The following is a 16,673-nucleotide window of genomic DNA, read 5'->3' on the forward strand; positions in this document are numbered from 1 at the left end:
GAGAAATGAGGCTGAATAATAAAAACCTTGACGAGCACTTTCTGTGGTATTGCTCTCTTTCGCCTTTGTCCTTCCCAGCTCATGATGACTGCCAGTCCTGGAAGCTGCTCTTTTCATCCATATCCGCCTGCTACGTGCACATAAAGTGGTTTTGAAAAATCCCTCTACTGAGCAGCTAATAGGTGTGAGGTGTAAAAAGGCCCGGTCCCTTTCAGAGCTTCCCATCGTGCGCTGTTGTAAATCGCAGAGCCATTACACGGGAGATGAGTGCAGGGAAAATATGGGCAGTGAAAAATCCCCCCCTGCCTTGGTCCCGGCTATTTTGTGCTTCAGGACACAATGCACTCCGAACCACAGGTGCTCCAAGACCATTACAAAAACAGTTTTCTTTTCATTCTTTCTTCATTTTTCATATCAGATGAAGTTGTTATAGCTGAAGATCATCACTCAGAAACACACAGGACACACAATCAGTCATTTTTCCAGTCAAATTATCCCAACAGCTCCTGGGACAAACCTCACCAGAGACCAAAATTAATAATGCACTTGGCTGTCCTGCTTGGTTCATGAAGCAGAAAGATAAATATGGCATAGTAAATATCACCGTGTGATGGCAGGCTGTTGGTGTTTTTTACTGACTACAAGACAATGACAGATCACATTCAACATGGTGATAAGTAAGTTTTGTTATCTGTGGCATATTGGAGGGAGCTTCATATTTTTGAACTTGCAAAGGAAAGTGGAGAAAGAAAATAAAGAAACTAGGAAACAGAATTGAAATCTATGAATTTTTTCATAGCACTGAGGAATGGATGCATGTTTTTAAAAGAAAGCTATACTCACAGCTGTCAGTTTGGGCACACCTAGCAGCGTAAAGGTATGCAACTTTGAGAGATAAGGGTATGCAAATTACTTTGAGTTCACATTTTCAAAGGATAAGAATGTGACAGTAAAGTGGAAAGAGCTTTTGTATCTTGTGTCAAGATTCCTGCCCTGTCCTTGACTCCTCTTTTGTTTCTCTTTCGTGTTTTAAAGTGTTTTTTCCTCGCTGCTTTCCTGTCTTAGTGTTACTGAATGTGTTTTGTTTCTCTATGAAATTTGTTTTCTGTTTTATTTTTTTTAATTACTTGTGGGCTTTTTTCAGCTGATGCGCCTCTCTGTTTCTAGCTTCCGCCTCTCTAGTGTTTACAGTCTGATACTGCTGGCTGCTTGGTTCTGATTTCTGTCTGCTTGGTCCTGCAGTCAGATACTATTTTGAACCAAAACCTAATCCTTTGTCTTTAGTTCACCCTACGCCATGCCGTGCATCAAGCAGCTAATGCTTTCCATCATTAAACAGCTAATCAGGATATGTTATTATGCTTTTTAAATCAAAAACCAAAACAATGATAATTCTGATGAATTATCATCTACCCCCCCAAAAAAACAAAACAACGAAAAAGAAAAGAAAAGAAGAGAAAAACTAACTAACTAACTAACTAACTAACAAAACAAAACAACAAAAAAAAAAGTATAGGCTCAGAGTTAAGAGTAGGGTTGGGGTCACCAGTCATGACTTGGACATGAACAACCCCGCTTTCCTGATTACAAAGTGCTGTGTAACTGCATGTGTGAATATATTAAGTATAACACTACATTAGAAAAGAGTAATTATGACTTATTGAATAAACAGCCCCAACACGGCTGATAACTGGAACAGTGCAGGAAAATAGACTTTTGTGTGTGTGTTTTCGGCCCTGAAATGCTAATTTATTTATTTATTTATTTATTTTTATTATTTATTTTAATTTCAGTTGTTATAGATGGGACAGACATGACTGAGGGATAGGAAAGGGAGAGAGAAAGATGAAGGAAAAGAAAAACAGAAGGGAAGAGGGACAGTGAGAAAAGGCGCTTAAAAAGAGAAAGAAGAGAAAAAAAAATCTCCTGGATCACTCCCTTGCCTGGCACCCACCAAGGCAAGGGAGCCCAGGCCCATCCAGACCGGGGCCTACGGCATCAGGACCGCCCAGCCCCACAGGACCCGGGGCAGCCCACCCGACCCCACCGCAGAGGAAACTGTACCCACCCTAACATTCAATCATCTCCCAGACAGCACAAGACAGTAGACACCCAGGTTAAGTTTATTCTCATCCTCTCCTATGACTCTCCCCCACCTGCAGAGTGGACTCCTGCAAGGATGGAACAAACTCCCTGCTAGTTGAAGAGCCCCCCAGTTAGGCTGATGAACCAGAGGCCCCCTGCGCCAGGGCTGAGCCCCCGTGCACCCACCCGCCCACAACCTCTGCAACACACCAAGGAGGACCGAAGCCCCCAAGGCCCAGCCAGAGCCCTAGCACAGAGCACCCCCAAATCCCAAGCCCCCACGCCTGCCCGGATCCACTCAGGGGCAGCCAGGCTACCAGGCCAGTAACCTACGTCCGCCAGCACAGACCCTCCCCCAGCCCTGCTGCACGCAGCCACAAGGAGAACACCCTCTAAGAGCGACCAGAGCCACTAACCAGGTTATGACCACAACCCCTGGGTTAAGCCCTCCAGGGATAACGTCCCTAGGGATTCTCCAGACACCCTAAGCCTGTCCCTACCTCCACATCAACCACAATGGCGAAGGCGGGACCAAACCACGATCCCCCACCCCCGCTAGGTGATGGAGCCGATCAAAGGAGCCCAGAGGGATTGATCTAATGTGGTGGCAGAGGCTGTCTCGAGACTAATGTGATCTATTAGATGGTTTCTATATTGGCTAGAATTAAGATTATTTTTATTTTTCCAGTTCATGAGGACCGTTTTCTTGGCGATGCATAGGGCAGTAAAAACCATGTGGACTGTATTAGTTTCTGTAGTGACATCATCCAATTTGCCCAACAAGCACACTAAAGGGGAGGTTGGAATTACAGACACTTTGATAAGTCTTCACATATCTCGCGCCAAAACTTCTGCACTAGTGGACAGAACCAAAGAGCGTGGATGTAATTGTCTGGTGTATTGCCTTGACAGTGTGAGCAGTTGTTGGAAGATGTAAAGCCCATCTGGAACATCCGATGACCTGTATAGTGCACTCTATGTAGTATTTTGTGCTGTATTAATTGCAGACTGGGATTTCTAATCAATTTAAAGGTTTTTAAGCATATCTGAGACCAGAAGTTTTGGTCTAAGCCGACTGATAAATCTGCTTCCCACTTTGCAATAGGAAGGGATATTGATTCATCTATTTTAGAAAGTGTTCTGTATATTTTAGACAATAATTTGGGGGATTTAAGAGTAAGAAAATGTACCGCGCTTGGTGGTGTTTGCAATTCAACTTGACTGAGGTTAAATTTCTTTTTTACTATGGATTTAATTTGTTGATATTCTAAAAATATTTTCTTGTTGATCCCATATTGTATAACTAGCCTGTCAAATGGAATAAAGTCTGTTCCTTCCTGAAATGCTAATTTAGATGGAGGCAGAATTTCAAATGGGTACACTATCTCGGGTGACTGATGTTTCCCAAGTTTGTCTCAAAGGCCATTTTGTTTTTGTGTCTAAATAAGCAGAAGTTTATTTCCCTGCAGAGATAGCTTTACCAGCCTGCGTACACTGTACAGAAAACAAATGCTACCAGCTGGAACGTTCTTTCGTTTGAACACACCGGGTAAATATGCTATCTGAATTGCAATAAGGAAAAGTGTCAAGGCTTATTAGTGATAGCTCTTTTATGCTTTGAAGATGTGATCATTTGTATGCACACGTTTTACTTCTTTGAAACTGACTGAATAGAAGGGAAGGGGGGAAGTATCATGCAGGTGCTGATGGTGATTGGTGACAGGCTGGATTGAGCCTCAAGGGGCTGATTGCTCCCCAGGCTAGCCTATTGCATCGACTGAGAGCACACTAAAGAGAGACTGTGGATAGACCTGTCAGTGCCAACCAGAAGAATTCTTTGTCGTCAGACTGCTGCGGTTTATAATCAATGGGTGGCAAGTCATTCAAAAATAACATGCAGTTTTCATACTTTTATAATTATTAGGCCATGGAGTTTATGTGAAATTCCATGATAAGCACTGACTGGCACAAACATTAAAAAACAGACAATAATATAACAACAGAACAACAGTATAACACAACACCAGGCTGTTTATTATAGTTTGACTGAAGAGTTTAAAAAATGTGGCTTAACCTTCCAATGCCAAGTGCAACTTATTTGATACATGAGTTTTTGAGACCTCACAGTATTTTAACTTTTTTGTAGTCTTTGGTTTCCTTTCTTTAAGTCTGTTTTTGTTAATATTACTAAATTGTTAATTTCCTTGGTCATGTATTATGTCTCATTATAGCCTCCCTGGGCTCCCTGTGTTCTGTCAACTTTGTATGTTCTTGGCCTGGTCTCTGTGTTAGTCACTTCCTGTTTTATTTTGTATGTCATTTTCAATTTTGCTTCCACTGTTAGATTTTGTTTAGCTATGTTCCCAGGTGTGTCCACTCTGCCTTTCTGGGTATATATTGTTCACTTCTCCCTCTGTTTTTAGTCGTGTCCTCCCTCATAGTGTGCAAATGTTCAGCCTTCAGTCACCTTGTTCCTGTTCAGCAAATTATTGTTTGTGCTTTTTGTTTCCTTTTACCTTTTATCAGTATTAAATCTTTGATGTTCATGTACATCAGTGTGTTGCATCCAGCATCTGGGTCCACAATTTGTTACCACACAGCCATCCACATGCTCTACATTTCAATGTGATTTTTTTTAACACTATAACCTTCTTATATGCTTTTGTTTGTTTTAGTTAAACCGGAAGCAACAAATTTCAAATGTAGCAAAAGTGACACAAAGTAAAATCCATATATGCAAACAGATTTTCTTTTTGATTTTTTTTTTTATTTAACTGAAGGTTTAATAAACATTTTTATGGCAATTATTAAATAGTTAAAAAATAGCAGGTAACTAGTGTTGCCCTTCAGCCTCCTAGTAGTTGTACTCCTGGTTTAAATTTGAAAATCCTAGTTGACTTCCTTGTTGTTAGTTAGTGCAGTCACAAGATTTTCAGAAAAATGACCTCTAAACTTGACCTTGGGGTTAGGGTTACCTTCTACCTTGAAGCAGAGGTCACTGAGATTCTAACTTTTAATAAATAGCAGTGCTATGTGCTACTGAAAATTTTGAGGGCCTCTACTGCCAATATCAATACCAATACTAATGTGGATACTTTTAACCTTTAAAGGTCTCTTATGTAGGTGAGAGCAGTTTTCTGTTTTTGGACACATGCACAAAAGGTTTCAAACATTTTTCATAGTTCATGTGTGAGTCATATTTTTCAATATCCAAAAAAGCCCCAATTAATTTAATACATTTCAGCAGGCCAGGCTACGTACTGAAGTTAGAGGATAGCAACAAAAAAGTATCAATCCAACCGGACTAGTACCAATGTGATACCAACACTAGTGTGGGTACCGATACGATCACTGTTTTGAGCGATTCGCCCTTCTCTAATAGATACACTTATGATATCAATTTGAAAATCCCAGCCGACATCCTTCTTGAGTTATAATGTTCACAAGATTTTCAGAAAACTTTGCAGCTCTGAGATTTGGACTCATTGGAAATTTTTGGTAGATGCAACTATGTTATTTGTCACAAAGTTGGGTGTCCACACCCAACTTTGAACCTGTAAGGCTGCACCTGTGTTTGAAGTTAAAGTTGTATTTAATGTTTTAGCATAACAAAGTTTAAAAGGTGACAAAGTAAATATGTGAGCAGTTTTTAATTATGTTTATATTTAATTATGTTTATAATTTAATCATAATGTCACACTTGTTCGCATGTTGTTGTTGTGTAACAGTACACCATCCCTTAGAGGCTGCCTCAGTAACAATTATAATAATAAATAACAATAATAATACAGCCTCCTTGTAGAGGTCTTAACTACATACTGCATGTTGTAGCCTGCATTACACATTATGCAAAACACCTGCGTGCCAAATGACAACTTAAATGTGTTTGGTTGCTTTGCTAGCGTACAAACACTCAACAACTCCCCCATCGCCTTCAAATGTTTATGTTTTACAGATGTCTCATGATATTTATGTAGCTCAAAGCACAATGGTTTCCAAGTCCTAGCTCACAGAGCTGTCACTCTTCTCACTTCTGCTCGTACTATCAAAAGACTTGTAGGTCACACTGGATAAAGCAGAGATGATTAAGTCTCAGTTTGAAGCAATGGATTTACAGTTACCAGATACAGCATTAGGTTATTGTGTGGAAATCAGTCAGAGAGGCTGATTATCCTTTATTATCCATTACTTACTCTTATTGTAACCTGTGGGCTTCAATCTGTTGCTCCCTGTAAAGTTGTCCTTGGACAGCTCCTCACTGCCAGCTGCCAACACACCTGCACCTGCATTGTCATTGGGTCTCTGAAATAGTGTTAATTTGACCTTACGGAGAAGTTTTATTCTCTTTATTTATTAGTAGCCTCAGAGTTAAAATGTTTCCATTCAGTATCATCCAAAAAGAACTTGCCATTAAAAAAGTATCTGATTCATGTTTCTTTTGCATAGAGATGATATAAATCTTATTGCATGCTCCCTTTCCATATAGAGAAACGATTGAAGGTTGGCTGTGGCACAGGAGGTAGAGAAGGTCATCTGCTAATCAGAAGGTTGGTGGTTTGATCCCTGGCTGCCCCAGGCTGCATGCCAAACTATCTTTATGCAGGTTACTGAACCGTGAGAATGTTAGACAGAAAACACTTAAAAGAAGAACAAAATGTGTGTGAATGAGGGATAAAATACTTTGAGTGGGAAATTAGAGTATAAAAGCACTACATAAGAACTGATTAACAACGAAACCAATTTAATTGATAAAAGCATTTCTATGCTAGTTTTTATGTGTGTCACCACTCTATAGTTTTCTATCTCTCCATTATCAAAAAATTAGCATAAATGGCTAAAAAAAATCCCAACCTCAATCTTTCAAGAAAGCGCAAATGAAAAAGGAGAGCCCCATTTTAATGACCTGTTTAAATTTCAAAGGCATCAGCAAAAGGACCTTCACATCTAATGTGTTTCTGCAGCCTATTAGCATTCTCAAAAGTCTATTTGTATGTAAACACGTGTGTGCTTATACATTCAGGCTAAATACACACTCATACACACATAATGGCCACTGATGGATAGATGTCCTAGGACGATGTAATGGTACAATAATTATGGTGTCAGCCTGAGCTGACCAACTGATGACAGTGCAGTCCCATCTATGTTGCAGAAATGCAGCAATTAACAAGCAATTTGTCTTGTAGAATGAAGATAATTCAAGTGAAATAATAAGCAGGAAGAGAAGCTGTACAAATGATTCCATCTGCATTCTGCTGACCTAACTGAAGCTTAAAAACATCTCAAAACACATAAAGATAAACATTATTTGTCACAGTATTAAAAACTGATATTACACTCCAGAAAACAAAACAAAAAAACAAGTGATTTAAAATCCCTTATGACACAGATGTCTGCGGTGAAGAATATGATTCAATTTTCTGTCACTATATTCTTGCTAAAAGACGGAACGCTACACTACTTCCACAGGCAGACCTTTTGTTGGTGAGTCATGGATCATTTTATCCATCTTTGTTTGAGAAACAGACCTCAGGATAGGGCTGGGCCATATCATACCGTTCACGGTAATACCAGTATAATGTTGGGCAACGATAAGAAAATGAAATATCGCAATAGAATATGGGTAAAATGCACATGCGCAGTGCCCTTGTTTTCATATGCACATGGCAGAAAAAGCATGGCAGCGATGGAGAATGAGAAGGGCGAAAGTGGACTGTTGAATGAAACTGATGAATCAGAATTGGTTTGTAAAAATGCTGCAACTTCAGTGGTGTGGAACTGGTTTAGCGTTCGTCCGTCAGATACACAACAAAGCACTATTTTTGGTAGAGCATGCTAGCGGGCCGTCGTTATTACAGTGTTTTTTGGAAAATACGGCACACTTAAAATCAATCCTTTGATTTTAAGAAAACTGGCAGTGCCCCTTATAATCCCGTGTGCCTTATGTATGAATTCTGGTTGTGTTTACTGACCTCGAAACGATTTTATGTCATACACGGCGCTGGAAAATCTGTCAAATGTTTTAGTACGACTTTGCTAAGCTACGAACCCGCACCGCTTGATGGATTGTCGGAGCATTACAGCTATCATAGGCAGGAGCCTGGCCGAGTGATACGTACTGTGCTTCAACATAATATTACCGTATTGTGTGTGTATAACTTCTTTTCAAGTGTTGTGGATATTCTACATGGTTATGCTGAGGATATGTCAGCCAATTTCCACTGGAAATGCCTTTTGGTTAAACTGTCAGCAAGGAATTTGCATTTGCACCGTTAAATTTTTATATAACTTTAATGCACATAAAAACAGCTGCTCATTTAAGTGAAAATCTTTTTTTTTCTGCTCATTCTGTTGGTTTTTGTCTTTTGCCCTTCTCCCCCGTCCCTCTTCTCAGCTGTTTCTCTTCCCCCCTTTCTTTCTCCCCTTCTTTCCCCCAGTCAAGTCTGTCCTGTATTCAGTAAGTGAAAATAAAATAAACAAAAAAATAAATAAATAAGTGAAAATCATTGATGTTTTGTTTTTTTGCACTAATACAGTTGTGGAGTTGTGAAGTATTTTGTCTCGTGTCAATTATATCGTCAATTATATCGTTATTGCAAATTTTCAAATGTATATCGTGATAAGTATTTTTGGTCATATCGCCCTGCTCTACCTCAGGAACTCATTCCACTGGCTTTATTTCTTCTCAGTCATCACCAGTGAAGACTTAAAGGACCCTGATGCTTTATATATATTTTGTTGTTTTCTCAGCAGGTCTTTGCAATCAGGGAAGGAAAACAAAAAGAAAAAAAGGACACAGTTCTTTTGTTGCGTTTTTGAACAAACCACCATAAAATAAGCTGCAAGTAAAGTTCTGCTTCATAATTCAACAATGTGGACTATAACATTTACCTCCCCATGCTGATGTCTTCAGTGCGGTGGCTAAAGATTAATCCCACTAAAGAGCCTTGAGGTCAAAGCACTGCAAAGGTCAGTGCTCGAAAATATCAACACATATCTCCACATTGATTTTTTAAATGGTTGCTATGCACTACTTGCTTATTGGCCACAGAAAGTGGCTTCAGCACCTGATTTTCCAAGCTATTTTCCAGTTTGGAAACAGAGGAGGCAAAACAGCGGCAGAAAGAAAACTGAAAGACAAGGGGGGAAAAAAGAAACTAAAACAGGCCATAAAGCCAAGTTCACCTAATAAAAGCCCACATTAGATTAGAGATTCCTGCTTTAGGTGCCGGCAGCAAATCAGATAGTTTAAACACCAGGATTGTTGTACTCTTTTAGCGCTCTCAATAGAGGAGTATAGATCACACTTCTCATTAGTGCACCTATCATGGTGTAATTAGTCCCCTTTCCTGAGTCAAAATTGAATTTCCTCTTTGCTTTCCTGACCTTAGTTCATTGAAGCAATAAAGGCCCATATAGCCCCGAAGCCTGTGGGCTTTGTTTCCCGTTTTGCACCACAACGTGACTCCTTGTATCGACCCGCACACAGATCCCAGCCTCACCTGACTCGGTGAACCATGCAAAGAGTACCCACTAATGGAGTGGCATCAATAACAGCAGATACAGACTTACAGACACTAAAAGTGTTTGAGCTGCTCTCGCTCATTCACGCTACACAGAAAAGTAGAACACACTGGTTTCTCAGAAAGCAAAATCCAGTTTGGGCTGGTCTCACAGATCTTCTTTGTATAAGGCATAAACAACAAACCTAGTTGTTTGTGCATAAATGTAATCAAACCAGCATCAAATGGTAAAAATAAAGTTAATAGATGACTTCTGTGTAATGTAATTATGGCCTAATTAAGTTTTACAGCTCCACCAGATTACAGATTTAACAGATTACTCACACATACAAGGACCTCATTATGTTACCACTGATCGATACAGTGTTTAGCTCTAACGCCTCGCAGCAAGCAGGTCCTGGGTTCTACTCCTGACTGGGGCCTTTCTGTGTGGAGTTCGCTTATTTCCCTGTGCCTGAGTGGATTCTCTGAGGTACTCCAACTTCTTCCCACAGTGCAAAGACATGCATGCTAGGTTACCTGTTGGTTTTAAATAAGTCCTAGGTGTGAATGTGAGCGTGACTCTGTCTCTGAGTTAGCCCTGACAAGCTGTCAAGGATGGACTGTGCCTCGGCTCCAGCCTTCCCACTCCCCATCCCACCCGTATAAGCCTGAACTGGACAATCAATTAACAAAATGGATGAATATAAGTCCCATTAGCCATAGTGAAATGAATGGTTTCCACTTTCATTAGCTTTTGTATTACGGTGTTATTCATGTGAAACAGCTCCGATATTATCCTTAGCCTCACTCTGTAGTTTTGGAGAGCAGAGAAGCCTTTGATTCACTCCATGTGAAACAGCATTAGGCAAATGACCTAAATAGACCTGAGGCAAAGTTGTGGACTATGTGGATAAAATCAGGCTGGTTGGATGGCAACGATGGGGTGGGGTGGTTAGACGAGTGGTCTGATGTGCCAGTCCTCTGCCCTGCTCAGAGTGTGAGGTGGGATGAAAGGTTTGTGTGCCACAGAAACCCAGCGGCTCTGACAAGGTGGAGTTTTCATCCATTAATAAAGCAAAGAGGCTGTTAGACGGCACGTCACGTCTCCTGATGCTAGCATCCCCATGGAGGTGTTCTGGCAGAGCTGGCCAACAGGGGGAATTAATTCTAGGACATGCACCATGTAAGCCCCATTAATTCACAGCGGCTGCCAAAGGTCCATGTGGAATCCCACACAGTGTGCAGTCCTAAAACTGCTTTAAGTCACGTAATCTGAGCAAAGGAGAATCCCCCAGAATAATAAACAAATACACAGATAGTTGTTAATTTGAGGTCGGAAGGGAAAACAAAGTTTACGCCTTACAAGTCACAAGTACATCGTTACCCCTGAATTCAGTGTCATGACACAAGCACGTGTTATTGTTACAGAGCTTTAAGTCTGAGCTTTCAGTCAACATAAATCTAAGCTTCCTATGACTTAACACTATGTTACCCCTTTCCCTAAAGACGGGAGAGGGATGCTTCCCATTAGACTGTAGCAAATATTTCTCTGTTTATTTTTCTAATAATTCAGTTACTCTACAGTCTTTCCGGATGTTTCCAGGACAAAGTTCCCTTTAACTACACGTTTCTGCTGCTGTGTCTTTCTTTAATGTGTTTTAGAAATTTAAAACAGGTAAAGATGTAAAAGTGTGACATCTCCAGTATCCCCAGTGAGATGGAACTCTACAGGGAGCAGCCAAATAAAAAACCAACCCTGCTTCCTGTAAATTAGCCAAGTATAGAGATTAAAAGCTGTTTTATTTGGCAGACAGTAAACACGTTAATTTCATCCCTACTGGAGAGGCCTCAGAACCATCTCGGGCCACAAACAGCAGAACTCTCTGCCTGGGAGGGATGTGAGATGGGCAAATGAACTGAATCATTTCTTCAACAGATTTGACTCAGCCATGAGGCAGTCTGCAACATCGGCTGCAGACTCACCCACCCCCACTGCTGCTGTTCCACCTCAGACACTTCACACCTCCTCTATTCACCCTGCTCACTCCCCCCCACCCCCAACAACAGCATCCAATACACACTCAACACAAGGCTCCAGCCTGTCTCTCTCAACCACCCAGGTTAGGAGGGAACTGAGGAGGATTAATGGCAAGAAGGCAGCGGGTCCAGATGGCATCAGCTCGAGGGTCGTCAGGTCCTGCGCGGACCAACTGTGTGGGGTGATGGAGCACCTCTTCAACCTGAGCCTGAGGTTGGGAAGAGTCCCACAGCTCTGGAAAACCTCCTGTGTTGTACCAGTGCCAAAGACTTCACGCCCCAAGGACCTCAACAGCTACAGGCCGGTGGCTCTGACATCCCACCTGATGAAGACCCTGGAGCGGTTGGTCCTGGCTCAGCTTCGGCGCCTAATAAGCTCATCACTGGACCCACTTCAGTTTGCCTACCAGCCTGGCATTGGATGCCGTCATTCACCTCCTACATCGTTCCCTCGCTCACCTGGAGACCGCTGGAAGCACTGTGAGAATCATGTTCTTTGATTTCTCCAGTGCCTTCAACACCATTCTTCCCTCGGTTCTAAAGGACAAGCTGGTGAACTCTGGAGTGGACCATCACCTCACTACCTGGATCCTGGACTACCTCACCGACCGACCACAGTATGTGAGGACTCAGGGCTGTGTGTCGGACAGGGTCGTCTGCAGTACGGGGGCCCCACAGGGAACGGTTCTGGCTCCGTTCCTCTTCACCATCTACACTGCAGACTTCTCCCACAATTCCACCCAGTGCTTCCTGCAGAAGTTCTCTGATGACTCTGCAATAGTCGGCCTCATCACTGATGGGGACGACAAGGAGTACAGAGGACTGACTCAAGACTTTGTGGACTGGTGCCAGCAGAACTACCTCCAGATCAACGCCAGTAAAACCAAGGAACTGGTGGTAGACTTCCGCAGGCACAAGCATTCTCCACTGCAACCACTGAACATCCAAGGTATGGACATTGAGGCTGTGGACAGCTACAGGTACCTTGGTGTTCATCTGAACAATAGACTGGACTGGATTCATAACTCAGACGCCCTCTACAGGAAAGGGCAGAGCAGGCTGTACCTGCTGCGGAGACTCAGGTCGTTTGGAGTGGAGGGCCCACTCCTGAAGAAATTCTATGACTCTGTTGTGGCTTCTGCTATCTTTTATGGCGTGGTCTGCTGGGGCGGCAGCATCTCTGCTGGGGACAGGAAGAGACTGAACAGGGTGATCCGAAGGGCCAGCTCTGTTCTAGGATGCCCTCTGGACCCAGTGGAGGTGGTGAGTGACAGGAGAACGGCGGCTAAGCTGTCATCCCTGATGGACAACATCTCCCACCCCATGCAGCAGACTGTGACAGCACTGAGCAGCTCCTTCAGTGGGAGACTGCGGCACCCACGGTGTGGGACGGAGAGATTTCGCAGGTCTTTCCTCCCCACTGCTGTCAGACTCCATAATAAAGACTTTAACTGATCAAGCACACACATCCATACATATGCAATAATACTAAGTGCAATAATCCTTTCTGTCATCGTTGTATTTTTACTCAGTTGTATATAGTATTTGTATTTGTATTCTATTTTTATCTTATTGTATATTTATTTTATTTTATTCTACTGTATATAGTATTTTATTTTATTCTATTCTGTACAGTTGTGTACTGTATTTATTCTTATTGTATTCTAATTTTTGCCTCATAACTTTTGCACTGTCCACTTCCTGCTGTGACAAAACAAATTTCCCACGTGTGGGACTAATAAAGGTTATCTTATCTTATCTTATCTTATCTTACAGTTAATATGGAGCCAGCCTGAAGGGTTTTTTTAGAAATGTATTTTTTTTTCTGCATAGGAGGTTGCCGTTTGTTTAAAATGGTAATGATGGTAGTTTGAAGCAGGAAACAGGCGATGTCATGAATCTCGTGATGCCATATATCTTAGCAGGAATATATTTTGTGGTAATGTAAACAGGATATGTGTGGATATAGATTATAAAAAGCTGTGGTAAGGTTTAGCCATGAGGACTTATTGCCTAGAGTAGAGATGGCACGATACCACTTTTTTATGTCCGATACCGATATAACAAATTTGGATATCTGCCGATACCGATATGAATCCGATATAGTGTTTTTTAATCAACAAAACTGTTTTTTTTAAATATCTTGCTGCATTTTGTATAAGTTCATACTCAAGTTTAAAACAACAACTACACTAAAGCTATTCTGTTATACCTGTATGCAAAAAAAAAAAATTTCATAGTTCAGCAATACTGATCAATCTAATAAACTTAAACCTACACCATCCTCCCTATTCTGGTATTTTAAAGAGTACTTAGCGTAAATATTAAGCAACCTAACTAATAGGGTTCCAACTCCCAGCAACAACAAAAATAAATAAATAAAAAATAGGGAACCACCCCTCACGCTTCACCTTATGATGCTTAATCAACGTAATCAACCTTAATTTGATGCAGTGTGAAAAAAAAATGCATAGAAATCAATTATTTTTCAAGAAATATTAAATAGATTCAACATCTTTCTTCAACAAAATTGCAGACTGCACAGATGGTACCTTCCCAAAGGAAAAAGTACTATAGCTTACTAGGGTATATATATTAGACTTAATAGTCACTATATACAGTAATTGACTTCTATTCATTTTACATCAAATTAAAACTTTGGGTGTAAGATTTGGATAATTATTTATTAAAAGGTAGACATTTTAAATGAGAATAAGAAAGAAAAGTATGTCTTTGTGCCTCCTTTTCCCTGTTAATGCCCTATCGGCCCCCCTGGCTAAACTTTGCTAGATCCGCCCCTGCACAGTTACCAGCCGTCAGCTACGTAGAAAAAGATCCTCCAGTAGAAAGTAATAATAAATAAATTCTAACAACAGCTGATCAAGCTTAAACGTGCTGCTGTTGTTCAGCCGCTGGTTTCCTCTTTCTGGTGCAAAGTGGGCCAAAAACAAACCAGAGAGACGGACTCGCGACAGAAAAGCCGATCAGCTGATCATTAAGCAGTTTCATGATTGAAGTAGCAGCCAGAAGAGGCAGTCGCTCCATATATCGTTTGGTAAGCTTAACGCAGGAATGCTTTACAAACATTCAGAGATGGACTTACACACTTGCTTTACTTCTCTCGGGGATAACTTTGTCGGAGATGAAATGCCGGGTTGCTAGCAAAGCTCCACATGCTATCCAGACCACCGACAGGTCCCGCATGCCACAGCCGCTCTATCACGTGATGCATACTGCTCCGACGTGCTAACGTTCTGAGGTGAGTTACGGCGTGTTGCAAGTTTTGTGAGGTGCTTTCGTGATATTTAATGGATCGGATTACATTTTTTATTTTTCTCCGATATCCACTCAGTAATTTAGGTCAGTATCGGACCGATACCGATATGTAATATCGGATCGGTCCATCTCTAGTCTAGAGCTATATTTCTCTTGTAACTGGCTGCAGTTTTTTGCAGATTTGGGAAAAAGAGAGATGTACGTTCCCACAACTAACTACAAAAACCAAATTCAGCCCACAATTTTAAATTGACACTCTGCCCAGTCAGCCAGACTGATTAACTCGTAGACACTTTAAGCTGAACATCAATAAGTTAGCAACAACCTAAAAGACAAACAAGGCTAAATTAGAGAGTTAATTCCCATAATAGACTGTCCTTTAATTTGTTGACTGAAATTAATTCAGAGAAAAATCTCACTGCTTGCCTCCAGCAAAAGCTCAGCAATGGCACTCACTGCAACATTCTTATTATTAGTGTAGCATGTCTGGTTCTTTGTTGAGAAGTAGAAAGAAAAATGCAAGTGAAAGCAAAGAAAACAACATGTTGGCTTTTGCCAGAGCAGCATAAGTAGTTTGATGTGTAAAGGAGCTGTAAATGAACATTAGTGGGATCCACTCACTTGTTTTGGTGCTTTGAGCCCTGCAGATGTGCATGGTACTGTGCCACTGAGTTGAGTGTGACGCTGCAGACTTCACAGGAGTAGCTTCGCTTCAGACCTGGAATCAAACAGAATAGCGCACATTACAGAAACGAATCTGGCAACTGAACAAATGCTTTACTCCAGTGAATTTTTCAAAACTTGATTCAGTAATACAATTTTTGCTCTGCTGCACGTGGCCAATATGAATCAATCCATCACAGTGAGAAGGCATGTCTGCCTTCACGCAGACGGGTCTCAGTCCTGCAGCAGATGAGCATTCATGTGACTTTGCCTTAACAAACTGGTGTTTGCTAAAGAAGACTCCCATAACTGCACTGAAGGAGAAGACTCTTTGTGCAGCAGTCATAGCTCAAAGATCTTTATAGTAAATCCATAGCAGCTGAGACCTTGAGATGTCTGAATCATTTGGAATCTACAACATTTAATGAGTTGCCTATTTTTTTTTCTAAATAGCGACAGCAATGCCCTTGGGGTGATAATGGCTGTATTGAATCAGCGCCCTGTTGCTGCAAATTATAAGCATCCTGTGTAATCGCCTTCATGTTGCACTAATCTTATTGTGGTGTGAAAAATGGCCATCTTGATTTCCTCGCTCTCGCAATTGAGTTAGCTCCTCTATAAATATGCCTCAGAGCAAAAGGCCAAGAGAAAATAAATGCCACCCTGCACTCATTGAATCACATTTCCATATCCTCCTCAATCAAATTTCCTCACTGAATGATTGTTTGTTAAATCGCTGCGGTGAGGAAAGCGCTGCCGAAACTTTGAAAGTCTTCTTGTTTTTCTGCTTTCAGGGTTGCGGAAGGTGAAAATCTGCAGTGGGCTTGGTCTCGGGTGTTGATGTCAGCTGTTTCCCTTCTACCATTTTGATGGAGGGCAATATTCCCCACAGAGAGCGGCAAATCCCTCCCTTTCACTTCCCCGCTGATAAGCTGTACAATAACCACTCTGTCAGCTGGTCGCCACCATGACTGAGATTTCAATTTTGCACCATCGTCCCCAGACGCAGTCATGAATCGACATTAAATTTCTGCAGCAGGCGGAGAAGCTCTGCCTTGCAGTGCCCCTTTGACAGCCTGCCTCTCAAACTATTTTTGAAAGGGTGAA

At 41.4% G+C, this 16,673-nt stretch overlaps 1 protein-coding gene across 1 annotated transcript in view; it reads right to left on the reverse strand.

The window, feature by feature from the left end:
- The window catches only part of zmat4a (zinc finger, matrin-type 4a), a 150,933-nt gene that overhangs the window by 16,385 nt on the left and 117,875 nt on the right, over positions 1-16,673 (reverse strand). Inside the window, exon 6 of the mRNA XM_086313468.1 lies at positions 15,525-15,621. Within this exon, the coding sequence (XP_086169594.1) occupies positions 15,525-15,621 (97 nt within the window). The remainder of the gene's footprint in view (positions 1-15,524; positions 15,622-16,673) is intronic.

This window comes from Aulonocara sp. 'chitande type north' Nkhata Bay, linkage group LG12, assembly GCF_057382095.1.
Source record: "Aulonocara sp. 'chitande type north' Nkhata Bay isolate Kocher_YH1m ecotype deep benthic linkage group LG12, A_spYH_male_GT1.1, whole genome shotgun sequence".
NCBI classification, from domain to species: Eukaryota; Metazoa; Chordata; class Actinopteri; order Cichliformes; family Cichlidae; genus Aulonocara; species Aulonocara sp. 'chitande type north' Nkhata Bay.